Source organism: Pseudogymnoascus verrucosus, assembly GCF_001662655.1.
Source record: "Pseudogymnoascus verrucosus strain UAMH 10579 unplaced genomic scaffold scaffold_9, whole genome shotgun sequence".
NCBI classification, from domain to species: Eukaryota; Fungi; Ascomycota; class Leotiomycetes; order Thelebolales; family Thelebolaceae; genus Pseudogymnoascus; species Pseudogymnoascus verrucosus.
In genome coordinates this window covers 574,942-599,397 of record NW_017263660.1, presented here as the reverse complement: position 1 = coordinate 599,397, position 24,456 = coordinate 574,942, and the positions used below count along the sequence as shown (strand labels likewise).

At 52.0% G+C, this 24,456-nt stretch overlaps 9 protein-coding genes across 9 annotated transcripts; 4 read left to right on the top strand and 5 right to left on the bottom strand.

The window, feature by feature from the left end:
- The first annotated feature begins 19 nt into the window (after positions 1 to 19).
- VE01_02492 (uncharacterized protein) lies at positions 20 to 1,712 on the top strand. Its single transcript, XM_018272001.2, has 2 exons — positions 20 to 576; positions 632 to 1,712. The coding sequence occupies exons 1-2, from the start codon at positions 54 to 56 to the stop codon at positions 1,123 to 1,125; spliced, it is 1,017 nt and encodes a 338-aa protein (XP_018132749.1). The 5' UTR covers positions 20 to 53; the 3' UTR covers positions 1,126 to 1,712.
- Positions 1,141 to 2,968, bottom strand: VE01_02491 (uncharacterized protein). Its single transcript, XM_018272000.2, has 2 exons — positions 2,430 to 2,968; positions 1,141 to 2,363 (listed from the first exon to the last, which is right to left on the bottom strand). The coding sequence occupies exons 1-2, from the start codon at positions 2,512 to 2,514 to the stop codon at positions 1,252 to 1,254; spliced, it is 1,197 nt and encodes a 398-aa protein (XP_018132748.1). The 5' UTR covers positions 2,515 to 2,968; the 3' UTR covers positions 1,141 to 1,251.
- A 183-nt stretch (positions 2,969 to 3,151) lies between these two features.
- On the top strand, positions 3,152 to 5,349 carry VE01_02490 (uncharacterized protein; the record flags this gene model as incomplete). The annotated part of the gene is made up of 2 exons (XM_059463442.1): positions 3,152 to 3,482; positions 3,553 to 5,349. The coding sequence occupies exons 1-2, from the start codon at positions 3,423 to 3,425 to the stop codon at positions 5,347 to 5,349; spliced, it is 1,857 nt and encodes a 618-aa protein (XP_059319904.1). The 5' UTR covers positions 3,152 to 3,422.
- A 1,319-nt stretch (positions 5,350 to 6,668) lies between these two features.
- Positions 6,669 to 7,924, bottom strand: VE01_02489 (uncharacterized protein; the record flags this gene model as incomplete). The annotated part of the gene is made up of 4 exons (XM_018271998.1): positions 6,669 to 6,998; positions 7,074 to 7,519; positions 7,644 to 7,758; positions 7,892 to 7,924. The coding sequence occupies 4 exons, from the start codon at positions 7,922 to 7,924 to the stop codon at positions 6,669 to 6,671; spliced, it is 924 nt and encodes a 307-aa protein (XP_018132624.1).
- Positions 7,925 to 11,343: 3,419 nt separating this feature from the next.
- On the top strand, positions 11,344 to 15,251 carry SET2 (histone methyltransferase set2). Its single transcript, XM_018271997.2, has 3 exons — positions 11,344 to 12,422; positions 12,479 to 14,070; positions 14,124 to 15,251. Exons 1-3 carry the CDS (start codon positions 11,954 to 11,956, stop codon positions 14,997 to 14,999), a joined length of 2,937 nt encoding a protein of 978 aa, XP_018132625.1. The 5' UTR covers positions 11,344 to 11,953; the 3' UTR covers positions 15,000 to 15,251.
- Positions 15,252 to 16,114: 863 nt separating this feature from the next.
- VE01_02487 (uncharacterized protein) lies at positions 16,115 to 16,407 on the bottom strand (the record flags this gene model as incomplete). The annotated part of the gene is made up of 2 exons (XM_018271996.1): positions 16,115 to 16,232; positions 16,286 to 16,407. The coding sequence occupies 2 exons, from the start codon at positions 16,405 to 16,407 to the stop codon at positions 16,115 to 16,117; spliced, it is 240 nt and encodes a 79-aa protein (XP_018132620.1).
- A 1,540-nt stretch (positions 16,408 to 17,947) lies between these two features.
- VE01_02486 (uncharacterized protein) lies at positions 17,948 to 20,201 on the bottom strand. Its single transcript, XM_018271995.2, has 2 exons — positions 19,673 to 20,201; positions 17,948 to 19,591 (listed from the first exon to the last, which is right to left on the bottom strand). Exons 1-2 carry the CDS (start codon positions 19,782 to 19,784, stop codon positions 18,090 to 18,092), a joined length of 1,614 nt encoding a protein of 537 aa, XP_018132621.1. The 5' UTR covers positions 19,785 to 20,201; the 3' UTR covers positions 17,948 to 18,089.
- Positions 20,202 to 21,076: 875 nt separating this feature from the next.
- Positions 21,077 to 21,514, bottom strand: VE01_02485 (uncharacterized protein; the record flags this gene model as incomplete). Its single annotated transcript, XM_018271994.1, has 2 exons — positions 21,077 to 21,140; positions 21,243 to 21,514. 2 exons carry the CDS (start codon positions 21,512 to 21,514, stop codon positions 21,077 to 21,079), a joined length of 336 nt encoding a protein of 111 aa, XP_018132622.1.
- A 1,319-nt stretch (positions 21,515 to 22,833) lies between these two features.
- VE01_02484 (uncharacterized protein) lies at positions 22,834 to 23,339 on the top strand (the record flags this gene model as incomplete). The annotated part of the gene is made up of 2 exons (XM_018271993.1): positions 22,834 to 23,217; positions 23,280 to 23,339. The coding sequence occupies 2 exons, from the start codon at positions 22,834 to 22,836 to the stop codon at positions 23,337 to 23,339; spliced, it is 444 nt and encodes a 147-aa protein (XP_018132623.1).
- Between the last annotated feature and the right edge of the window lie 1,117 nt (positions 23,340 to 24,456).

Genomic DNA, 24,456 nt, shown 5'->3' with positions numbered 1-24,456 from the left:
CCATCCATCACTTCCCACCCCCCAAACCCATCCATTGCCTCCTCAAACACACAATGGGCAAAAACAAGCGCCAACGTCTCGGTGGCGGCCCAACCAAAAAATACAAACCCCCCGCCAAGCCCATCCCCAAACACCTCAAAGCCAGCACCAAAGGCCCCGCCACAACTCCCTCCGCCGCCGCACCAGCGAAGAAAGCAACTCCGCAGAAGAAACAGGCTCCTATAATCCCCTTCTCCTCATCTGACCGCATCCTACTCATCGGGGACGGGGATTTATCCTTCGCCGCCTCGCTAGTGAGCGCGCACGGATGCGGACACGTTGTCGCGACGGTGCAGGAGCGGAATAGGAAGGAGTTGGAGGAGAAGTATCCGCATGTTGGGGCGAATGTGGAGGTGCTGGAGGGGAGGGAGCAGAAGGTCGTGTTTAATGTTGATGCGGGACGGATGGGGGTTTGGGATCGGGAGGGGAGGTGTGGGGGGGGGAGGAAGAGGGGGGGGATGGATAGGGTGATTTTTAATTTTCCGCATGTGGGGGGGAAGAGTACGGATGTGAATCGGCAGGTTAGGTATAACCAAGGTAAGTGGCGGGGGATGGAGATGAGGGTGGTCAAGGTGCTAATGGATGGACGCAGAACTCTTGGTTAACTTCTTTAAACGCGCGATACCGTCGCTGACACCGGGGGGGAGCATCATCGTCACCCTCTTCGAGGGAATGCCATACACGCTATGGAATATTAGGGATTTAGCGCGACACAGCGGGTTGGCAGTGGAGCGATCATTCAAGTTCCAGGCTTCGGCATATCCGGGGTATCACCACGCGCGCACGATTGGAGTTGTAAAGACGTCGGCGGGTGAGGTGAGTGAAACGGGGTGGAAGGGTGAGGAGAGACCAGCACGAAGCTACGTGTTTATAAAGAAGGACGAGGTTGCCCCTGTGGTTTCTAAGAGGAAGAGAGGAGATGATGACAGCGATGAAGAGGAAGAGGAGGCAGTGGAAGGATTATCGGAATTGGAAGAGCAGGAAGAGGAGGATGCGGCGGCGGATCACAGTGAAAAAGAGGATGTGGATAGCGGAAAGGAGGAAGAGGACAGCGGGAGTGAGGGAGAAGGGGAAAATCAAGATTAATATCTTGCTTGGTATCTATGCTCTACTTTTCAACGCCTTATTACGCCTAGACCCCGTTCTGCGGCGCCGTTTTCCCCGGGCCGCGAACCAGTACGTGGCGGCGTCGCAAGCTATCCAACCCAAAAATCAATTCTCTCCATTTGGCGCACCGGGCGCATTCCCATTCTGCGCCGCCGCGGAGAGAGGGAGCAGCGCTACACCCAGATCGCCGTCAGGGTGCAGAGCGTAAGCCGGCGCCTCCATTAGATCCCCATCGAAGAGCACTAGGTTCTGGATGGGCTGTTGCTGCTGCCCGAGCACATTGATGACATCCTGCGCTACCTGTCCGCCTAGAATAGCTGTCACGGGGGCGACCTCACCGCCTAAGTTCTGGAGGAAGCTGCGCAGGACCTCAGCACGCAACGTCTCTGTCGGGAGACCGAGGGCTCTGTGTTTTGAAGTCGCTAGGGTGGTGAAGGCGGCGATGTCGGCGTGGTTGCTTGGGAAGCGGCCGTCGTAGATTTGTTGGAATTCCCAGAGGGCGCGGAAGCAGGACAGGATTGGGGTGACGGCCTTTAGACGGCGGCGGCTTTTTGCATAATCTTGGGGTAGAGGCGCGGTGTCGCTGGCTAGGAACCAGGTTGAATAGACTTCGCGCTTGGTGACCATTTCTATGAGCTTTCCGCCTTCCTTTTTGGTTTTCGCGTCGATGACGGAGCGTGTGCGTGTCTCGGGCTGTAAGAGTGTTTCTCGGTTGCCCTTCTCGCGCTCGATAACGTAGTCATGTTGTATGAGGTCGGCGAAGATGAAGCCGTAGAGCCCTTGCACGCCTGCCGCGTAGAAGGGCTTGTTGTTCACTCGCGTTGCTGTGTTGATGAGGTTGAGGGTATCTGGGAGAAGGTCTGTCGCAATAACTATATCGTAATTCTGAAAATATCCAGGCCCCTTGATGCTAATATCATCCGTATCGACTATGACATTAACTCTCGGGTTGAGGTTCCGGACCTGTGGTGCCGCCGCCTCAGCCCTGTTTTTCCCAACATCCTCCGCCGAGATGAAGAACTGTGCGCCCAGATCCCTCTCCGTGACTATGCTATGGTCGATTATCGTAAGAGAGTTGATGCCTGCCAGCACGAGGTTCTTTGCGATTTCATTCGCGAGTGCTCGCATGCTGATGAGGAGGACATTGGCATTCCGGATCTTCTCTTGGGCCTTGACGCCCCAGAGCCTGATCTGACGGTCGTACAGGGCAATCTCGTCTGGTGCGCGTTAGATCCTGAAGTGACGGGCAAAATGCACAGTGTTGTATTTGGAAAGAAGCTCACCGGCAGTAATCCCAGTCTCCGGGGCTACATTAGTTGTGGCCTCATTCTGGAGGCTTGGCCCTCCATCCTCTGTGTTTGCTGCCATGGTGGATGGGGAAGGGTATTGTAGTCTAACGGCGACGAGGTTGAATTTGGAGAATAGCTCGCAGGACCTGGTCTGTTCTGGCAGTGTTGTTGTTCTGGAAACCGGCCCCAAGAGATCTGGAGATCTGGAGATCTGGGAATCTGGTTCCGCTCTTGTGGAAGTTGATAGCTCGGTGTTGGCGCGAATGACACAGAGGATTATCCCGCCGTAGCCTTGCCAGCCGAAGCCTATTTTCAGCCTTACAAGAGCACAGCACCAGTGTGACGGTAAAGGATCGACGAATAGCGCAATTAAAGCTTGAGAAGGCTAGAGGAGGTTTGTAGATGCTTTGATTTCTTTATGACAATGCAATATTAAGTAGTATAATAGGTACCGAGTCAATAATGAAGCAATATATCCTGATTTCTTAGAAGCGTACACTTTGCCTGGTCGTGCGTGGTTATGGCGGCAGAAGTTGTTGGGAGGTGAGGGAGGTGAGGGGTACATAAGATACGGCGACGGACATACCGGACGGGCAGGTACCTACACCCGCACTTTATAGAAACGTATTTACAGGACTGTAATTGGTCAGACTGCCGCATTCACAAAGGGTTCTAAAGGGCTCCGGGGGTTCCTTCCCTTCCCCACCAACCACTACCGCAACTACCACCCCCAAGCTACCGCCGCCACTACACCCCCTCTATACTCGTACAGTCCATCTTGTACTCCTACACTTGATCCTCTATTCTCCATAATATCAATAAATGAAATCGTAACTGCAACTTCTCTCCTGCCCATTCACTCAACTCACCGCTGCGAAGACGAAGACACTCTTACTCGCCACTGTCCCGCCGTATCTGATATAGCTACACGGCACGTTGTCCCGCTTCTTCTATCCGTCTCGCACCTGCAACCGACAGCAATCGTGCATGCGCCTGCCCTTTGTTGTCACCGCCACCTGCACTTGTTCCGCGGCCTCATATCTGATGGCAAGTGACCCCAATCCCGGAACCGCGACTTGTACGAAATGGTCCGGAGATAGCTAACTATATACTCCAGTCGGACGGCTCGGACTCTCCAGAACCCGATCTCGAAGAGACAACTCGCTTTCTACAGGATAGACTGGGTGACGACGCCTCCTTGTACGACATCAGCCCCTCGGGCGAATTATTCAGAGCTATAAGCCGCTTCAACAACCGCACCGCACGACTGGCACAAGTGCTGGGTGAACTCGACAGAACCGCAGAAGAGGCACACGCCACGAGACTGCGGGTAGAACAGCTCCGACGAAGCATGTCGTCGTCAAACAACCTCCGCGACCGGGTGAGGCGGCAGCGTGCGAGGCTAGTAGCAAACCGCTTGGGCTCGACCGGCGGTGCGCCTGGAATCGATGTAGCGCCCCCTGGCTATACTGCGAACCCTTCGGTACCACCCCAGGGATCCGGTCCTCCACCTCGACCTCGCATGACTGAGAGTGGCCGTCTTTTGGAAGTACACCGCTCTTTGACAGAAGGGAGGCGGCGTAGCCCAACGCTTGCCAGCCTTGAGGAGATGTATCAGAGTGGACAGCAACTACAGCAAGCGATGTCACAGACGCGCAGTCGATTCGAAGCACCAAGGATTGAACAACTACTTGCGCCGGCACAAGAACAGGGTGACGAGAACAGTCGAGCTTTCAAGCGGAGAAGGCTAGGTTCACCTGTTACAGAGTCACGCATCCCCGCAGTTAACTATGGGTATTATGGACAGGTCGAGCCTGGAAAACTCAACATGGAGATTGAGTTCTGTGACGGAGGCACGTTCTCAGAGGGCTCGGAACGAGACAGCATCATATACGGCGCAGCAAACGTGCTGAAAACGGACAACTCCGTGTACTCCACCAAGAGCAACCGCTGCAATCTAGTGCTCAAGCACGAGGGCGATAGGCCCTTCTGCCTCAAGGAGATCATCATCAAAGCCCCACCACGGGGTTACACAGCGCCAGTCCAAGAAGGCATGGTATTCATCTCCATGGACGCCGACGACCTCCTCACCCGCACCACCAAATACCAAATCCAATACCTCCCAACCCCCCATCGCCGCAACGCCCGCGGCAACCCTGTGGCCGCCGCCCCCGTCATCTCCATCCGCCACAACGACGACGGCTCCACCACCGCCACCCGCCAATCCCCCACCGTCTACACCGACGGGTCCGCATACTCCCGCCCCGCCGCCCAGATCCCAACCGACTTCACCGACCCCGCCTGCACGCCGCCCTTCCGCGTCACAACCTCCTGCAGCTCCGACACCGAGTCCGACGCCGGATCGTCGACCTCCTCGCGCCGCTACCAGCGCGCTAATCGCAATCGGGCGCGCGAACGCCGCCGCGAGGAGCGCGAGCGCATGGGTCACGCGCTGATGGAGTATGGGGAGACTAGCTCGGAGGATTCTGAAGAGGAGCCACCTGCGCCTATCGAGCTCGATTGGACAGACGAGGTTGGCGACTGGGGTGCCGCGCCGCCGCCGCGGTCGAGATCGCGCTCGGGATCCCGGGGCGCGAGACGCAGTCAGCCGTCTGTGGTGTCGCTGGGGCTGGAGAATGCGATTGAGGCTGCTGATGAGGCGACGGAGGAGGCGGTGAAGGCTGTTGATGGGAGGGGGAGCGGGCAGGGGCTTATGGCGCCGCATGCGAGGTTTTTTATTGAGAGGGATAAGAGTCGCTGCCGGCTGGTGTTTGAGCCGGAGGTTAGTGGGAGGTATATCTTGTTGAAGATGTGGAGTCCGGAGGTGGGGGCGGATGGGAATATTGATATTCAGAGTATTGTTGTTAAGGGGTGGTGTGGGGGGAGGTGGTTCCCGAAAGTTACTTTGAGGTAGAGAGGGATTTGGGGGGGGGGGGGGGGGGGTATAGAGAGAGAGGGGGTATAGTATGCGGAGTCTGAAGGGTGGGAAGGAAGACCGAGTGGTGTATAGTGGCAAGCGCGATGAATTACGAATCATGGCTTTAAGACGAGATGTAGAAACGACCAGCCATGACGATCGATGGGCAGTATATGAAACCCCCGCAGACTCAGCTACCTCATACATAGCCCAGTCTCACACAATGATCACTCATGCACAAATCACACATCTTCAAAACCCGAAAGCGAACTGAGATCTGCATGCTTGTCCCATTATCCACATGCCATATCTCCGCAAATGGACACTTCACTCCGTAGGTAGGTCGGTTCGCGCTTGCCCTCTAATATACAGGGTAGGTAGGTAGGTAGGTAGGCCCTGATAATATCCCCTCCCCTCCTATCCCTCCGTCGTCTCGGCTATGCACAACTGGCTACCTCCCAACCCATTTCCTGACCCGTACCGCCCTCACTCTCCACTTCTTCCAGTTCATAAGGCGCCAAGTCCCAGAAAGCCTCCCATCCGTTCTAGAGACCGAGAGCATGCTGGATCCTGGCTCCGAGGTAACAAAAAAACAAAAGTCCGCCGGGGGGGGTATGTGAAAAGCAGCAGGTGATATGGTGAAGGTAGACAGGTATCCGGTGTGTCTCTGGTGGATGCCGTATGCGCATGGCTCGTGGTGCTGGTGCTGGGTGTAGGTAAACAAAAGGGGGGACCGCCCGCCGCCGCGAAAAAAGCAAAAAAACATAGTAAGAAGAACGCGCATTAAGACGAGAAAAACAAAATAAAGAATACTGCCGCCGAGGGTGCGTGTCATTCGTGAATGTGAAGAAGGACGTGAACGTTGGTAAAAACCCCCATTTGGAAGGGGGCTGGTTTTCGTAATACAGGTCTGGGGGAATCAAAAGGGAAAAGAAGATTGCCATTATTTTGAAAGGAAAAGAAGTGATGAGAAACATTGAAGGGCTTTAGATAGATAGATAAAAAAGAAAGACATTGTGTGTCGTCGTCGTAGTTTGCGCTTTTCAGGTGTCGTGATATCTGTGAAAATTCCGTCGTGGAGTTGAAAGTGAAAGTGAAAGTGAAATCTTTGGCCGTTCGAAGTGCGCGGGTGGATGAAAATGGGAACTGAAGACCGTTGAATTTCTTGCTTGGTCATGGGTAAAGGTTCGTTCGTAATGCTGCGTCGTGGTAATCTTACGGCGTTGGTTCGTTGGTTCGTTCGTTTCATTGCAGGATCTAATTGCTGATAAAAGAAGGAAGCGCGTCCGTCCATCCATCAAAGAGAAAACCGAAACCTAGTGCGCCGCCGCCCCTATAGCCTGCTCGGGGGGAGGCGCCTGGGTGGTGGGAGTCTGGCTGCTTAGGCCGAAGATTTTCTTGAAGGCGGAGGTTGTTGGTGCTGGTGTGTTAGAAGGGGCGATCTGGGGCTGCGGTGCTAGAGCTTCAGAGACAGTGGCAGATGCGGCACGGGCTACGACTTCGAGGTTCTGGCGGGTCTCTTTGGTGGCTGCGTCGTCTTGGGGGGTTTTGTCGTTTACTACGGGTTCAGGTTCAGGGTCCGCGGGGGCGGCCACATCCGTATCCGCCTCTGACGGCTTACTCTCCTCCTCGACATCGACACCGGGCTGGTCACAGAGTCAGCAGTGCAGACGACAAAACGTGATGATATTAAAATAGAATAGAATTATGTGCTAACGAACATTTGCCACGGGAGCCTTGTTCTTCGGAGGCCTGCCGCGTCCGCGCTTGGCTGGGGGCTCGGAGCCGGGCGCGGGGGGTTCTCCTACGGACTGATCACTAATTGACTTGCGCTTCGTGGCATAGACTCCCTTCTCGGCTTCTCCACGCTCAGAAGCTTCCTTTGCGCGTTGTGCTAGCTCGGCATTGCTTGGTCTGCCGCGTTTTCGGGCAGAGCCTGTGGCGGGGGTGGATGTGACGGGCTTGTCGGCTCCGTTCGAGGCTGCTGCTGGCTTGGGCTTGATCTCGCGGGCCTTGGTTGCGGGGGTTGCAGGGCCGTAGAATGCGCTTGCTGAGAGGGTACGCTTGATTCCACGGGAGGTCTGTTTGGCGCTGTCGGGGTTCGAGTCGCCGCTGGGGCTGGAGTTGAGCTTGGCTAGTTCGGCAGCACAGCTGTTCATGCTGCGACCTGTGAAAATTCGTTAGAAATTAAGCTTTGGATATTGTATATAGTGTTCCGCGACTGGGTATTTCGAGGTTTTGAAGGCTGTGGAAGCTTTGGGGTGGGTGTAAGAAGCTCGGCGCAAGCTTACCTGCAGGTAGACCAACTTCCTCCCAGGTCGGATCAAAGTTCTGCTCTCTGAGTACATTCAAGAGCGCGTCGATGGGAATGTTCGATGTCTTGAGGATTTCGCTGAGCAAGAAGCGCTACAGAGTACATAGTCAGTATTAATCGCGTTGGGTGGAATTCATCAGCAATGCCACCCACAAGGCGCAGGAGTCCAAGCATATGCAACCCCTACACCCTGCGGATATGAACTGTAAGACATTGTTTGCGTACCTGCTCGTATTCTGAGAAGGGTCCCACGGCCATGATGTGTATTGCGAAGTTGGCGAAAAGGAATTGAAGGAGTTTGTTTGTTGTGGAAGGTAAGGAGTGGTAGTCGAGATATAGCGAAGGCTGCCTGTGGTGGTGGGGGGGTATAGACAGATCGGATAGACGCAGACAGAAGGAAACCGGGGATTGCAGACGTAAACGGGGGGTCAAATATATTAGAGGCAGTAAAATGAATTGGTGAAGAAGATTGGTGAAAAGTGTGGGAATATTAAAGAAGACCCTGGAGTTTGAAGCGGGTGAAGGGGGAAGGGGGAAAGAGAAGTGGATGAGGGAAGGTCGTCCGAGGTTGGTGGTCGGATTAAGTGGTCGAGGGTTGGAATACGCGCAGGAGCGCAGATTGGCGTTGCTTTTCCTATAAATGTCGCGTCTCTCCGTGTTTCTCACTCCCTCCTCATCAGGCCCGGGTCCTAATCTTAGTGCGTTTATGGCCCAGACAACGCCAGACAACCAACACCAAACAAACAATTGAAACAAACAGCCGGCAATTAAACGCCCAAATGGAGTAAATGGAGTATCTGGCCAATATACATTCAATTTGTGTCCTATTGTCTCCCAGGATTTGCGGCCTGTCGCAATCTAAATCTGTCGTCTTCCCTGGAGATTAGCCTCAGGAAAAAGCAGGTCCTTGCCTTTGAAGGAGGTCGGTGTCTGTCGTTCCTCCAGCCTTCGCGTCTTAGACGGGCACGCTGTCGACAGGTATAGACAAGAATAGACAGGTATGGAGAGTATACATACAGTGCTATTTCTATTTCTCTAGGGTCTGACACGGTGCCAAAGCAAGGTTCAATTGAGAGGTCGTTTCGGTCGTTTAAGTTCGCTGAATCGTCGACAACCCGGTCCACAGGAAATGAGATTGCCAAAAGCGTGCATACAAGCTGCATATGCGCCTGTAACTATGAATAAACTAGCCGAAACTGAAGACGGATTGGGATGGGAATCAAGGGATAGCTAGGTACTGAAACGCTCACCGAGGACCAGCACGAGCACGAGCAAGAAGACCACGGGCAAAGAAGAGCACGAGCACTTTCCAGCGTTCCCCTGGCTTTTGAGACGCATGTCTGGCTGGCCCAATAAAAGAAGAAAAGGGCGGCTTTCGCGCCTGTCAATGGGCTCGATCCGACGCCTTGCTACGTCCCTACTGCACAGTAAAGGAGATGCAGCTAACGTCTTAGCTGAAGGCTGATTCAGATTTTTGCTAAAAGCAGCATTGCGGCGGGTAGACCACGATGCATCTTGTCCAGCGCTTGACTGGACTTGACTGGACTCATAGTATCTACAAGCATGCACCACTTTGATTGCGTGCATGAGGGATGTTCCTATTCCGGCGAACAGACCAAATACTATAGGCTCTGCTGAACATCCATCGTGCACGCTGCAGAAGACGGAAGAGAACGCCGTCTAGTTCCGATGCAGGAGGTACAGCATGCACAACACGAGCGCATACAGTCGCTGTACTCCACTGCAAAGTCCAGCGAACTAAATCCAACCATCTTTTCTGGCTAATTGAAGCAACTCACTCGGCGCCAGTTTAATAACAAGAACGTTCAGTCTGAACGAAAGTAAGGGAATTATGAGAAAACTGAGACACCTGCGTCTATGAGGAAAGGTCATCCCTCTCAGCCTTCCTTCAACAGCCGTTGGCTGATTGGGTCTGTGGCGCGTCTGCGTTGTCCTTGCAGGGTCCCAAGAGCCAGTTATATCGATGAAAATGGTCAAACGATTCAAGAAACAAAATGACCATTGGACCAGAAAACGTTTCGCTGGGACCAGTAAAGAGCTCAGACACACCGAAGCATTTTTATTAGCCCTTTACGGGTCGATAGTCCCCGTCAGACCCGTCACCGGTCCCTCTCACACCCTCTCACACACCCCTCACACCCCTCCACAGAACCCACACACCCACTGACAGCTTTGCCAAGCCAAAAAGCCCGCCAAAAAGCCCGCCAGTTCGTCACATTTGTGTGATTGTCGCAGTCTGCTTTGCATCGATACCCATGACGAACCGGTAACGATCGATCTCTTCTGGAGCATCCACCCTGAGCCTCAATCAACCTCGATGCTTCTCGGCTCGACCGGCCCTAAATGCGACGGGCTTCGCTTTTTCGCACTTTCAATTGCGCAGTCGTAGCGCCGTTGCCGTATGACTCGGCCTGCATCTCGGCCTGCAGTTAAATTGTGCCGTTTGGGTCGCCGAGTCGATGGCCACCCCCCACATCGAAGGCGACAACGACCAGTGAAATGGCCGCCATGTTTCGAATCGTTCCGATCGCGACTCGCTCGAGCACTCGCTTTCGAATCAAGATTGTGAAGGATCAGAGATTTCAGCAGCTCATCCCAGTTTTATAGCGACCGATGGCCATGCCCGACCGCCAGTTTCAGTATACGCCAGTGCTGCATCGTGTGTTGGCAAGGCCGGAACGCACCGGTTCGGAGCCACTACAATCTATGCAACTTGCAACGCTGGCTATACCGGGGGGATCTTCTGGTTATTACACCGTCCATATATCCACATCTACGGCTCTTAGGCCAACGTTGTGTCTGCGGCCAAGGGATACACGAGAACCTGGATATGCAGTCAAGACTTGTTGATGCGATGCATCGAAGCGGTCACCACCAATTCGAATATAGTCTCTGGCAAAAATGCGACGATCAACTCTATATACCTTACACAACACTCAAGCTGCGGATACCCGCCGAAATATTCACACTCAAGAAGGATACCTGGGATTCGATAGCTGTCAATTCCCACTCTACCGCATGGAGGCATGCCAATATACTCTTGTCCGCGGAGTCAAGTCTGGGTGTAACCCACATATCACAGCTTGAACCGTCATAGTTCTTAAAAACATGCCCCAACTTTATGTTGCTAATATCTATAGTCACCAGTGATGTGGACATGGAACCTCCAGTGTGGAATCTCTCTTTGCAGTCCCTCAAAAGCGACGGAAACATGTTATGTTCGTGCCCAGTTGTTAGGTCTTGCAGGTCCAGTAGTCAGTCAGTGGGAATGGTTGGAGATGCCAATACGTTGGCCTACGAAGAATGCCTGGGCGCAAAGATGTGGTGCAACGAGGCAGGGTTCTCTCTGATAAAGCACCTGGCATCACTAATAGTAAGTACAAACATAAAGGGATTTTTTCCTTTAACCGTTTCTCCTTTGGCCCTATGAAAAGGAGTGGCAGTCATGAAAGGTGGTTGGGAGGAGGAAAGGTGATATATATGATCCAAATCGGCATATTATACAAATGCCTTCGTGGAAATTGTGCGCGTTCACGGTTGGGAAAGATTTTGCTCAGGCAGGCACGGCCAGAATCTGGCCATCGGCGCGTGATGGCGGCATTTGCCGAGACGTGCCAGTTGAGGTTCCCATTCAGAACCTCCATTTCCATATTCTACTCTTCTTCTTTGCAGATAGCAATTCAATACTCCTGGGAAAATCTCGACTTGTACAAAAAACACAGTGATATTGTGGGAACACGGGACATGTAATCACGACGCCCAGCGACAGTAACTGGATCTTGATAATACGGGGGGAGGAACTATCTGTGCAGCGGGCTTCCAAAAGTCGACATTTGACCCGCAACCCTACTTCCCCATTCGAGCTGTGCTTGTTACCTTCTACACTCCACGACATATGCAACTGAGGAGAGTTGTATACATGACTTGACAATCACGATCGCTTTGGTATACCACCACTAGACGAACCCTGGCCAGATTGCGTCCTGGTTCAAATTTTGATCCAGCGCAGAACGCGAGTCGATAAGGGTGTGCACCTCAGCTTCCACCACCACTTGCCACGCCACGAGCCACCCATCGGCCCAGCAGCTTCGTTGGCTACTGTTATATACTTTGCACTCCAAAGCTACCGAACCTGCATGCGCCAGAACTGCGCGCCACTGTCGCCCAAGGCCGTAGAGCCGCGCCGCACTGGCCTTCAATCTGCCACCCACCGAGTCCGACCAGGAGATAAAGGAGAGGCACCAGTGAATTGCTCGCGAATTCAGCATGTCGGATCAAGAAATCACTCCCAAGACCGAGGCGGTCGATGCTGCGCTCGGCGATATGAAGTTGGCTGAGGAGGACTCCGCGACGGAGGCAAAACTTGCTACACCCCCGTCAAATACAGACGACAACCCACAACCATCAGCAACACCAACACCGAAACAATCGCGGTCACCTACGCCTGAAGATATGGAGACAAAATCGGAAACGCCGACATCTGAGGATGAGGTCAATACTGAGGTGGTCGAGGGGGATATCGTAGTGGTTCAGGAGGCCGGGAAAGCACCTAAATTGTCGAGGAAGGCCTCCCAGAAGGTCGTCTTTAGGCCCCCGCCGTTATTTGATCATCTCGAAGATGCCACCCCCGAATGCGTAACGAAATTTCAGGTCATCCAGGACTGCATCTACGGGTCGAAGTATATGGGTTCGGCGGACCACGAGGCCCTGGGCTGTGATTGCTCTGAAGACTGGCGTAAGTTGACCCTGACTTCACTACGTGGCCTGAATTCTCTGCTAACTCATGTACAGGCGATGGCAAGAATCACGCATGTGGGGAAGATACGGACTGCATCAATCGCCTGACAAAGATTGAATGCATGGACGATGAGTGTAACTGTGGTCCTAACTGCCAGAACCAGCGCTTTCAGCGAAAGGAGTTCTCCAAAGTTTCCGTCATCAAGACAGAGAAGAAGGGTTACGGGTTACGCGCTGACACAGATCTCTCCGCACATGATTTCATCTTTGAGTACATCGGGGAAGTTGTCAACGAGCCGACATTACGACGACGGATGAGGCAGTACGATGAGGAAGGCATCAAGCATTTCTATTTCATGTCCCTTACCAAATCCGAGTTCGTCGACGCGACAACAAAGGGAAATCTGGGTCGGTTCTGCAATCACTCATGTAACCCCAATTGCTACGTCGATAAGTGGGTGGTCGGCGATAAACTCCGCATGGGCATATTTGCCGAGCGGAACATCAAAGCTGGCGAGGAGCTCGTTTTCAACTACAACGTTGACCGGTACGGCGCAGACCCGCAACCATGTTATTGCGCAGAGCCAAACTGCACGGGATTTTTGGGTGGCAAGACTCAGACTGAACGGGCTACGAAACTCTCACATACTACTATTGAGGCTCTTGGAATTGATGATGGTGATGGATGGGATGTTGCGGTTGCCAAGAAACCTCGGAAGAAGAAGTCGGGAGAAGATGACGAGGAGTATGTTAACAATGTTCAACCAAAGGGACTTGATGAGAATGGCGTTACGAAGGTCATGGCTACACTTATGCAGGGCACGGAGAAGTGGATTGCGGTCAAGTTGCTTAATCGCATACAACGGTGCGGGGACGAGCGAATCCGACAAAAGGTGGTCCAATTTCACGGTTATCGTATAATGCGGATATGCTTGGAGACTTGGAAAGAGGATAACAATATCATTCTCCAAGTCCTGGACATCCTGTACCAGCTGCCCCGGCTCACCAGGAACAAGATTGTCGACTCAAAGATTGAGCAGGTGGTCGAGCCTCTGACCAAGTCGGAGCATGAAGATATTGCGTCAGAATCGCTGCGATTGATGGAAGTATGGAGTAAGCTGGAGGTTGCGTACCGCATTCCGCGGAAGAAATTCGATCCCACAGCCCAAGCTGCAAACCAATTTGACGCTCGTCGAGGAGGTGACCGCGAGGATGAGCCCTCCCACACACCTAATCCAACCGCAGCAGCTCCCACTGGGCCCAGAAACTCCACCGCCACACCACGAGGTCCAGCAAGACCGTTCCAACCAAGACCACCAGTGCCGAGGAGAGCTCCATTACCTACGGGGTGGTTTGCGACGCTTGATCCAGCAGGGAATACATATTATTATAGTCGCGGCGGTCAAACGACGTGGCAACGGCCGACTCTCCCTGCAAACGATGCTCCAGCACCGAAAAAGAATATTGCGAAAGCTATTCAAGACCAAAAACGACTACAGGATATTATTGATTCCGTCACGAAGGGCGACCAGGCTAAGCCAGTGGCTACTCCAAAGATGTCTGAGGCAGAGCTGAAAGAGAAGAAGAGGGCTGAGAAGTGGCGCTCATTGCCTGAGGAGAAGCAGATGAAGATATATGAAAATACTGTAAGTACACATCTCCCGGGCAGTTAGTCACCCCCCTACTTACACGTACGCAGCTTGCTCCTCATATTAAACACGTCATGGATAAGTACCGCAAAAAGCTTCCCAAAGAAGAACTGAAGCGCTTCGCCAAGGAAATCGGGAAGATCCTCACCGCCTCTGATTTCAAGCACAAGCGCGTCGAAGACCCTACCAAGATCACTGAGTACCACGAGAAGAAAGTTAAGAAGAGCGTGCGCGACTACTTCGAGAAAGCCGTCGCCAAAAGGGTCGCGTATGAGAAGAAGAAGGCTGAGAAGAAGGCAGCTGAGGCTCTTAAGAACGGCCAGACTCCCGCCAGCGTCGTGTCAAATGACGTTGCTACCCCAGCTACGGCGGACACCAGCACCCCGATGGACGCAGATGCGGAGGATAAGGCCGCGATGTCCGATGTCGACATGTCAGATGACGAGCTGCATACGCAATCCGTCCCAGCCACCCCAGTAGGTGAGAGCTCAGGCGATGACACACTGAAGCGTAAGCGCAACGAAGATGCCCAACACACACCCGCCGATACCGATGATGCCTTCGCCAAGCGCTTTAAGGCAGATGGTACCGCAGTCGACGCTTCCCCCGGCCCACCTCCACCCCCACCGCCTCCACCAGCAGACGCACAGGTACCAGACCACATAGAAGAAGAAGACCCAGCAGCAGCAGAGATGCGAGCCGCTCAAGAAGCACTTGAGCGAGAGAACGAGGCTGCAGTGAGAGAAGAGGAGATGCAGCAGGCTATGGCGCAGGGGGTTGAGGGCGCAGTGTGTAAGATGGGCGATGGTAATACGGTGAACGGGACGCATGATAAATCGGGCAACAACGATGCTGAGGGCGACAACAATGGGAGCGAGATGGAGGGGCTGCTGCAGAGCGAGCGGACGGAAGTGCTCAGTCATTGAACTGATTCAAAAAGGCGTTTTTTGTTATTGCATGCATGCATAGGTGGCGCGCCGGGCGGGGGTTGTTAGTTTTACCGGACGGACGACTTAACCTTTTTTCCTTGAGAGCGCAAAGTCGGGGGGGAGGACTTTGCATTATATATGTACGCTGTAAATATATCTGGCGTTGAAATTGGAGGAGCGGTTTGGAGCGAGGGGATGAGGGGGTGAGGGGGTGAGGGATGACATTGGGCTTCGTTTTTTTGTGTGTGCATTTAGGGGGGGTAGAGGGGTTCTTTAGGGCTAGGTTAGAGGGAGAGGGGAGGGGGGGTATATACTATTAGGTCATTGTACTATAAGCTAATATCAGAGGTTCGGAGATGAAGTTGCGATAGTTGCTACTGGGGATGATATACGCGTTGAGTGTTTATGGATGTATTCCTTCGGTATTGAAGCCGCAGAAGGCTTATCATCGCCCCCATCCCCCTCACACCCCCTCTAGATAGCCGATACAAAATGGAAGTCAGACACAAGCACTATATATGGGTCTCGCAGCACCGGTCCAGACCGCCCACCCTATACACCTCCAGAAATATCACGACAAAGGAAAGGGTGAAAACGATTCATTAAGCAGGCGAAGGACGGCACGAGGATTTTGTTGCCGGAACTTGGATACGAGTGACACACCGACAAGAGTCAGTCGACGACGGCAAGAATCAAACGACAGCAAGAATCAACGACGGCAAGAGTGCACGGCAGCAAAACTTGACAACAACAAGAACAACAAACAACAAGGCCTCAGGGTATTGGCATCGGAGTGGGACTCAGGGGCGCTGGACCAACCGAGATCATCGCGCTCAAGGCCTGTGACTCGAGCAATAGTCGCGTTTCTCTCTGGCTGGAGCGAAGAGACTTGTAGCAGGTCCCCACCACCAGCAGAATGCTTTAGTGAATCTGTGATCTGTGCACAATTTGATGATTTGCCATAGATGAGATCGTAGCTGCTATTAGAGATTTAACAGATCACCAGGCGGCATAAAACACAAGAATTTCAAAACTCAAGAAACACCATCTATTAACTCCCAAAGCAAACCCCTCTATTTAAAAATAAAATCTTACCTTCTCACTTACCTCATTCACTCCTTGTCTTCCTGCTCACTAGCATAAAACTCGTCCCAATCAAACTCCTCATCCGCCTGAGACTCCTCATCGAGATCATCATCCCTCTCTCCCATCATCCCCTCGCAATAGCAACTTTAAAATTAGCCCGGCCTCGCCACCGCCGCTCCTTAAACACGGGTGGCCACCCTCGACTCTTACAGTATGCGTTAACCCCGAAGGGTCCGCCGCCTTTGGAGGGGGTGAGGTGCTTGTGGGACCAATGGTCGGATTTGAGGGGGAGGCTGTCTGGGGTGTGTGTTAGACGCATTTTGGAGGTTGTGGGATTAGGAATTTGCTGTAGTGTTTGTGATGTGGATGTGTGGATGCTGTAGTGTTAGTGGTGGAAGTGTGTAGGATTCTGTGATGTGTGTGAGATGATTTGAGTCTGGAATGAAAATGAAGATTGGAGGAGGTGGGGAGGGGTTATATAGAGAGTTGATGAACGGGACATCGTTTCTGATACAAATCGAGGCACTGCCAGGCAAAGTAAGTATCAGATCAGTAGACCGTTCAGAGCCTGGAAAAGAAAAAGTTTTCTTTATCCTCTAAGTCAAAGAAAGGATAGAGTCTATTGTCCCCCAGCAAGAAAGTCCGTCTCAGCCGCTTTGACACCGTGGTATTGTTTGCAACTCACCATTGTTCCCACCTGAAAGAATGGGGGTGGCTTAGGGGCGATGGATAACCTGAAACTATATGGGAACGAATGCATTGGCCGGCTTCAAACATCTTGGAGGGTTACTTGGCGACAAATACATGGATAACTTCAGTGTCACGTACGGTGCACCATACAATAAGGCTCGCCTGACAAGAGATGGGGATCTATGTTGTCTGCTCAAACGTGTGGTCTTCTTGCTGGTGCAGTCTTCTCGCCAACTAAGTCTTCTCATCGATCCAGTCTTCTCACCGATTCAATCGTCTCACCTATGCGGCCTTCTTTCTAACGAGATATCAGTAGCCGCAAGGGCATGGAATGAATGTGGATGTGGGTAACATTATTTTGCATTTATCCCCATGGAGAATGATAGAAAAGAAAAAGAAAAGAAAAACGAAAGGACAAAACAACTTGTGAAGGAAAATAGTCTTCAACTTTCATTCACAGTGAGTATGATGCGGTATGTCGTAGATTCGGTCATGAGCTCTTCTACGCCCTGCTTTTTCATATCATCTCCCCCAGGTTAATATATCAGCTACACAAGGAACGCTAAGACATAAGAGCGAGTCGCCCCTTCCATTCTCAACCTTTCGTCTATGGGTTGCTGCGGAAGGAACGATGCGTCTCGCACTTTCCATTCTAGGTGTCTAGTTCGTTAGAGTAAAGGAAGGAACGATAAGAGGCGAGGATGAGTCGTTGCTTCCCTCCCAGCCTCGTTATTTTCCCCGCGTTGTCAGAGTTGCTGCGGAAGGAACGATAGGGGTGAGGTTGGGTCGTGCCTTCCTTCCTTTGTCCACTTTTAGCGTGGTGATTTGGAGATAGCTGTTGGGGAAGGAGCGAGGGTGGTGCACTTTCCATTTTGGATGTTTGAATCGCGCTGTCGGAGTAAAAGGAAGGAACGTTGGGAGGTGGGGTTGAGTCGTGGCTTCCCTCCCCGCCTCCCCGTTTTCCCTAGTGGAACTGCTGCGGAAGGAACGGTGCGGGACGCGGTTTGTCTTCCGTGCATATCTTTTGAGCCGTCAGGGCTTGCGGCGGAAGGAACGTTGGGATGTTGACGTGGTCCTGCCTTCCCTTTGCGGCGTTTTGGGGGGTAGTTGGTGGTGGTGGATCACATAGGGGCACGGAATGCATAGTAGTGATAGTAGAGATCGTAGTTCAGAGGGGTATATAAATTTCAAAATAAGAAGTTCTATGTAGTCTAAAGTGTCCCATTATATCCACCTATCCCATACCCAGGGACAGCCCAGAAGTCTATCCCAGAAATAATCTCAAAAACGCCAAGCCCATAGATCGCTCCCCTACTCAATCTTCCTCCTCACAAACTTCCCCCTACTCCACCCATGCGCATCAACATCCACCTCACGATCCAACTCATACCCACCCAGCTTCGGCAGAATCACAGCCCAGATAAGCCAGTACAGCGCTCCCGCAAGCAGAATTGCAATTCCAACCAGACAATGCAGGTAATACGGGATATCCTTATAAATGCTCTGTCCCTCATCCGGCGGCACGAACGGCGCGACAACAAGATAGATATTCGACAGCAGGAAGAAGATAACCACTGGCAGCGTGGCGCGGAAGGGCGGCGACCAGGTTGGTCTGTGATCGGCGGAAGGGTGGAGGTAGAGGTGTACCAGGGCGCCGGCGACGAAAACGTTGACGACGGCGAGGGGGTAGGAGATGACGTTTAGGATGAAGTTGTACGCATCTCCTGGTGGGGGCGCGAGCATGATAATGACCGAGACGAGCCAGTGCTCTGCGAGGCCGACAAGAGGGGTGTTGAATGGGGCATTGCTAGCCCAGAAGTGAGAGAATGGCAAGATACCCTCGCGTCCGATCTCCTGGACCAATCGGCCCTGGGAGAAGATGACAGAAAGGACGTTTCCGAACGCCGACAGCGCGACGAAGACAGACAACGCGCGCTCGGCTTCGGGGCCGAACATGTTCCTGAAGAAGGAGGCGGCGAGAATGCGGCCGGAGGAGAGAATCTCTTCGCGGGGCACGGCGGCGAAGTAGGCGATGTTGGCGAGCATGTAGAGGACTGCTACTGCGCCGAGGGCAAGGGGCGCGGCGACCTTGAGGGTGCGCACAGGGTTCTTGGTCTCAGCGAGGGCGTAGTTGGCGTTGCTGTAGCCGATGTAGGACCAGATGACGTTGTAGAGGGCGGAGACGACGCCGTATGCCGAGCCGGTGGTGCCAGCGAAGGCATTGGTGAAGTTGTCTGGCTTCTCGACGCCGGGCTGGAGGTGGCCGCCTAGAGCAGCGAAGCCGGAGAAGACGATGAGGAGGAGGATGAGTAGCTTGATGACACCGAGGACGTTCTGCAGGCGCAGACCCCAGTTCAGGGCGAAGCCGTGGATGAGGAAGGCGGCGGTGATGCAGGCGAGTCCGACGCCGCGCTGGTTCCAGCGGTTTACCTCCACGTTGGCGGCGTGCAGGATGTACTCGCCGAAGACGACGGAGTTGGAGCCGGCCCAACCCAAGAGGACGACATAGGAAGCATACATGGCAGTGGCCAGGAACTTTGGCTTGCGGAAGACATACTCGAGGTAGTTCTTCTCGCCGCCGTTGCGCGGCAGCCCCGTGCCGAATTCAAGGTAAACAGCCAGGCCGGCGCCGGCAATGATCATGCCAGCGACCCAGATGAAGAGGGCGAGGCCGACGGAGCCGGACTGAGCGAAGATGGAGGAGGGGGTGGCGAAGATACCGGTTCCTATCATGCGGTTGAACACCAGGAAGGCGGCAGAGACGCGGCCAACATTGCGGCGGTCATCACTAGTGATGTAGACCTCGCCTTGTTCTGGGGGAAGGTTAGCTCGTGGCCAAGCCGAGTGGGGATGGGGGGAGGTGGAGGAGGGGGGTCCTCAGTATACTATCGTACCTTCAGCAATAACCTCGCCGGAGAGGTTAGTCTTGGAGTCGACGCTGGGAGTCGACACAGGGTCCTTCTTGTCAACGGACCCTCCTGAGAACTTCTTGATAAACGAAGCCATCGTCGTAACGGGGGTAGCGTCACGTGTATCGCCTCTCACACTGTCGCCACGCTATGTGTCAAGCCTCGTGAAAAGGGGGCGGGTATTATTACAAAAACTTGGCGAAAATTCTATCCCCTTCAAGCCATCATACACACCACAGATGACAGGAACAGGAAGAGATGAACAGAAGATCAAGAAAGAGAGTTAAGGGAGAGAGAGATCAAGAAAGAAAAACGAGCGAGTCGCGACCCTATTTACCTAGTTGCTTAACCAGCGGCAAACAGCCACGACGGCGCGGCCCATGAAGAGTAGCGTCGATGTCGTGATCGTTCGCAAGACCCCTACTTACATTCTATGGATACTATGGAACATGGCAGTGGGAACTCGAGAAAATTCTTTCCATACGCGAGAAGAAATGTGGCCGAGAAATCTGCGAAACCTGGGGTAAGTAGCTGGATAGGCCGTAACCATCCGACTGAATCGATGCTGTGGGTTCCACTTGCCACCGCCGATCTCATAATTGGGTGGGATCGTAAAATGATACGGGGATGACGGGGAATGATGGAAGAAGACGAGATCTTGGGGTGAAAAGACGCATTCATGGCCGTATGGTGAGTGCAAGGGTAGTATATCTATTTACTAGGTCAGCATTTTTATATAAATGATTTTTTGACCAGCGATATGTCCATTTTGAGCCATGTCGACGGATGAGAAAGGTCCAACGTTGAGCCCGTTGAGCCACAATTTTTAATGGGGCGAGCTAGGAAAATCCGATTTTCACCAGCTAAATTGGAGAAATTGGAGAAATTTGGAGATGCGAGGTCACGTGAATACCGTTTGTCAGCCACAATCCCGAACGACCACCTTCCTCTTGAGGATATCAGACGTGACAGCAGGAATGCTCGGCGAGGCTGGGCGGATCGCGACATATTGCATCACGACGCAGCAGCCATCACGGGGTCCATGCGGAGGGTGATGAGTGGGAGTATGCAACTGTAGAAGAGGCCGAAGAAGCCATAGAAGAGGCAGAAGAGGCAGGTCGGCGCAGGCCGAGACACTATGTGGACTTGGCTGCGGACTGGCGAATAGGGAGTGATGGCGCAGGTGCCAAATAATGTCGAATAGGGGTCGATGGAGAGTCGAGACTCGTATAGCTGACATGGTAGGTGGGAGTGATGTGACTCTGATGTCTGTTTGGTCAACAGCTTGAGGGTCTGAGACCACGCAATTCATAAGCCGCGAAAGGAGCGATCAAGACATACCATACACTTCATGTGGAAGGAGCGTTCAAGACATACCTTCCATTCACATCATAGTAACATCACAGTGTGAGCAAACACATGGGCAAACACATGGGCAAACAAATCGTAAGAACTATTCCATTAGCATATTGATATTCATACTCTCAAACCTACCCAACTCCAACGCTCTCTTTCTCTCCCACCAATACTCACTCTCCTTCGCCTGCTCACCTACATCACACTACACTCCTTCTTCATCTTCATCAGCTTCCTCTCACGCTCCCTGGCGTCACTCCTCCGTCTCCTCTCCTCCTCCTCTGCCTCGCGGACTAGCTGCTCATCGCAGTACGTACACACGCACTGCCACTTCTTCGTGGTCTCCTTCAAGCGCCGACACGTCGAAGGGGTAGTGAAGGCGCCGGCGTCTTGGGGGTCGTGGAGAGGGCAGTGCAGGAGTGTTGTTTTGGTGTGCCCGCAGGAATAGCTGGTTGTCAGTTGGTTGCACATGGTTGCGGTGGTGGTGGTGTGTTGTGGGGATCTGTGGTTGTTGTCAGCAGGTGTAGGTGTGAATGTGGGCGGATAGGGGTTTCTGGAGAGGAGGATACCATGGTGGTGGGAGTGAGGTGTATTTATACAGCGCCGCAGGAGAGATGGATGAACAAATAAGTAGGTTTGGTTTCAGTATTGTCGTGTTGTCCTGGTGCGGATGGTGGTCCTATTCGAAAAAATGTTATTTTGTGTTTGAGGATAGTGGTCCTATTCGGAGATGTTAGAGAAGTTATTACAGTCCCTTATTCATGCGGAAGTCTGCAACTTGTAAATAATATCGTACAAGGACATTGTGTCAGTTAAACTTTTCTTTATGCTCTGTGTCAGACACATTGTATCAGAATCTTCTTTGTGCTCTCGCAGCTGTCTGATGTTGAATAACTTCCACCACGCCAAACAATGCTGAGTGATTCATTGGACCGGATACACCTACAGCATCGAATTAACTGCCCAGCCAAAAAAGAAGGTTGAATACGTTACCATATCACCAAAGGGTCAAGCAAGGTGAAGCTGTAAATGAACAAAAGAAAGAAGAAGGTCGCGTATGTGTACGACGATATACAGAAGATCAAGGGGTCAAAACATCAAAAGGTCAAAAAAGCAAAAGACTCATCAGATCTCGAGATCTGATGAGAGAGAAAATCAACTTTGTGATTTTACTTTTTGTCGTTATGTTATGTTGTCGTGTTGATCGCTAGTTTCCAAACTCTTTCTTTATTTCCATTTTTTCTTCATCACCGGGTGTCGAACCCATAACCCCTTTATCCTCCGCTGGCCAGATTGTCCAGACAGTGGTACTACCACTGCGCCACTGTGCCGCTGGGAGTAATTCAATTAAGTTGGTTTATAAGGAGGGGGGTGGTTTGCTTGGTGGTTGGGGGGTGTGATGGGGATGGCTGCTGTTTTGGCTGGGTTCCCCGTTTGTTGCCCCTGGATTTCTGTGTTGGACAGCGCGTCTATGAGGGGACTTGGGGCGGCTCGGGCCTGGATCGGCTCAAGCCTGAGTTTATTGTTCCCTTTGTGTGTTTTATCCGCAATGGAGTCTATTGTCGAAAAACAACTCTACAATGGAGTCTCGTTTCAAAAATGTCTCTGAAAATAACCTTCCATCACAACTTCCAGTATAATAACCCCCTCTTTTCCTTCCTCCAGACTCTCATTCCTCACACAACAATTCTTCACTCACGCCGACACAACCACACACATGCATCACAACTCGACTACCAACTCCCAACAACAACGACCACATTCACCACAACCCAACAACCACCGCCAACATGTGCATCATCGTCTCCACCTCCCACATCTGCCACCACAAAACCTTCAGTGTCGCCACCAGGCCCTGCCAATACTTCCTCGACAACTACGCCAGACAGCGCTGGAGATCCCAGCACGAGTGTCCCTACAAGCGGTTCACGCATAAGAGGGATGGGAAGGTGTGTCAGGGGTGCACTACGGAGTTTGCCCATCCGTACAGGGGCCCGGGGGGTGAGGAGGGGGGCGGAGAGATAGAAAGGATCAGGACGGAGAGGATGAGTAGGAGGGAGAGTATGAGGAGGGAGAGTATGAGGAGGGAGAGTTTGAGGAGGGAGAGTGTGAGGGGAGAGAGGGCGAGGAGTCCGGAGAGGGGGGGGACGTTTAAGAGGGCATTGGGGAGGTTGGTGAGGTGGTTTTTGAGGTAGGTAAGTTTTTTGAGAGGGTGGTGGTGTGCTGACTTTTGCAGGTTGTTATTGGTGCGGTTTGTCTTGTCCTCACGGTGAGACGAAACTCGGAGTATTTTTAAGGTAGGGATATAAGGGGGTGTTTATTATATTTTTCTTATTTAAAAATATCAATATCAGCATCATTACCAAAATCAAATTTCTGTGCTCGTGAAAAGAACTGTGAAAAATGCATTTGAAATGTAAACCAAAGTCAAATCATCACAATTCTAACTTTATTAAATTTATTTGAGTATAAAGGTGTTATATTTTATAAGGCGGGGCAAGTACAAGAGTTGGCTGTCTTACTTACTTTTCAGTTCAAAACCAACGCCCTTTATCTTTCACATCCAAGGAGAATATATTACTTACTATAAAACACTAATCAAAATAAAACAATGTTGAAAAAATATATAACGTATTTCACATGCGAACGACGCACACAAGCGAGTGACGCACTGGATTCCTCACCAAAAATGAAGTATTCTAGAACGAAATATCTCAACAACAGGCTTATTATATACTTAAAAATGTATAGCTGGTCTTTTGTATACAATTAAATTTCTATCCTAAGAGTTTTGAAATAATAGTATTAAGTGGATCTTTAAATTAGTAATTCTTAGCACTTAAATTCAACCTAAGCCCTTACACCTAAACAACCTCTTAACTATTTACTTTAAATTTAACAAAAAACGAATCTAAATGTATAAGAAGGACTAGATCTCTATTTTTAAAATATTTCATTCAGCTGTTGTTGAGATATTTCCTTCTAGAATACTTAATTTTTAGTGAGGAATCCAGTGCGTCACCCGCTTGTGTGCGTCGCTCGCATGTGAAATACGTTATATATATTTGAATAACAAAACCCAAAATCAAATCATATCAACTACTCAACTCAACCAAAAAAATACTACTTACCTGACTTACCGCCCTTTTCTTTCTCGCCCACCTAAATGAACCCCCCTGGCCAATACCCCCCCGGCCTCATCATCACCTCACAACATACACACAGCAAGCAATCCGCGCCAGCAATATACTCCATATACGGACACTCCGAGGGGCGGCATACCGGTGCCAGCTGTGAGCGGAACCACCCGCAGGGGAACTCCTGGATGAAGCTGTGGCCGCAGCGGTGGCGGATGTGGATGATTTTGCACATTGTGTGGGAGTGGGATTGGATGTTGTGTGAGAGATAATGGT

What these genes read in the sequence shown, in the direction of transcription:
- VE01_02492 (XM_018272001.2), top strand. Translation starts at nt 54, where the DNA reads ATGGGCAAAAACAAGCGCCAACGTCTCGGTGGCGGCCCAACCAAAAAA. An exon ending in GCAGGTTAGGTATAACCAAG is followed by an intron (nt 577 to 631) that starts GTAAGTGGCGGG and finishes GGATGGACGCAG; the next exon opens with AACTCTTGGTTAACTTCTTT.
- VE01_02491 (XM_018272000.2), bottom strand. Translation starts at nt 2,514, where the DNA reads ATGGCAGCAAACACAGAGGATGGAGGGCCAAGCCTCCAGAATGAGGCC. An exon ending in GGAGACTGGGATTACTGCCG is followed by an intron (nt 2,364 to 2,429) that starts GTGAGCTTCTTT and finishes AACGCGCACCAG; the next exon opens with ACGAGATTGCCCTGTACGAC.
- SET2 (XM_018271997.2), top strand. Translation starts at nt 11,954, where the DNA reads ATGTCGGATCAAGAAATCACTCCCAAGACCGAGGCGGTCGATGCTGCG. An exon ending in TGATTGCTCTGAAGACTGGC is followed by an intron (nt 12,423 to 12,478) that starts GTAAGTTGACCC and finishes ACTCATGTACAG; the next exon opens with GCGATGGCAAGAATCACGCA. An exon ending in TGAAGATATATGAAAATACT is followed by an intron (nt 14,071 to 14,123) that starts GTAAGTACACAT and finishes ACACGTACGCAG; the next exon opens with CTTGCTCCTCATATTAAACA.
- VE01_02486 (XM_018271995.2), bottom strand. Translation starts at nt 19,784, where the DNA reads ATGGCTTCGTTTATCAAGAAGTTCTCAGGAGGGTCCGTTGACAAGAAG. An exon ending in CGGCGAGGTTATTGCTGAAG is followed by an intron (nt 19,592 to 19,672) that starts GTACGATAGTAT and finishes ACCTTCCCCCAG; the next exon opens with AACAAGGCGAGGTCTACATC.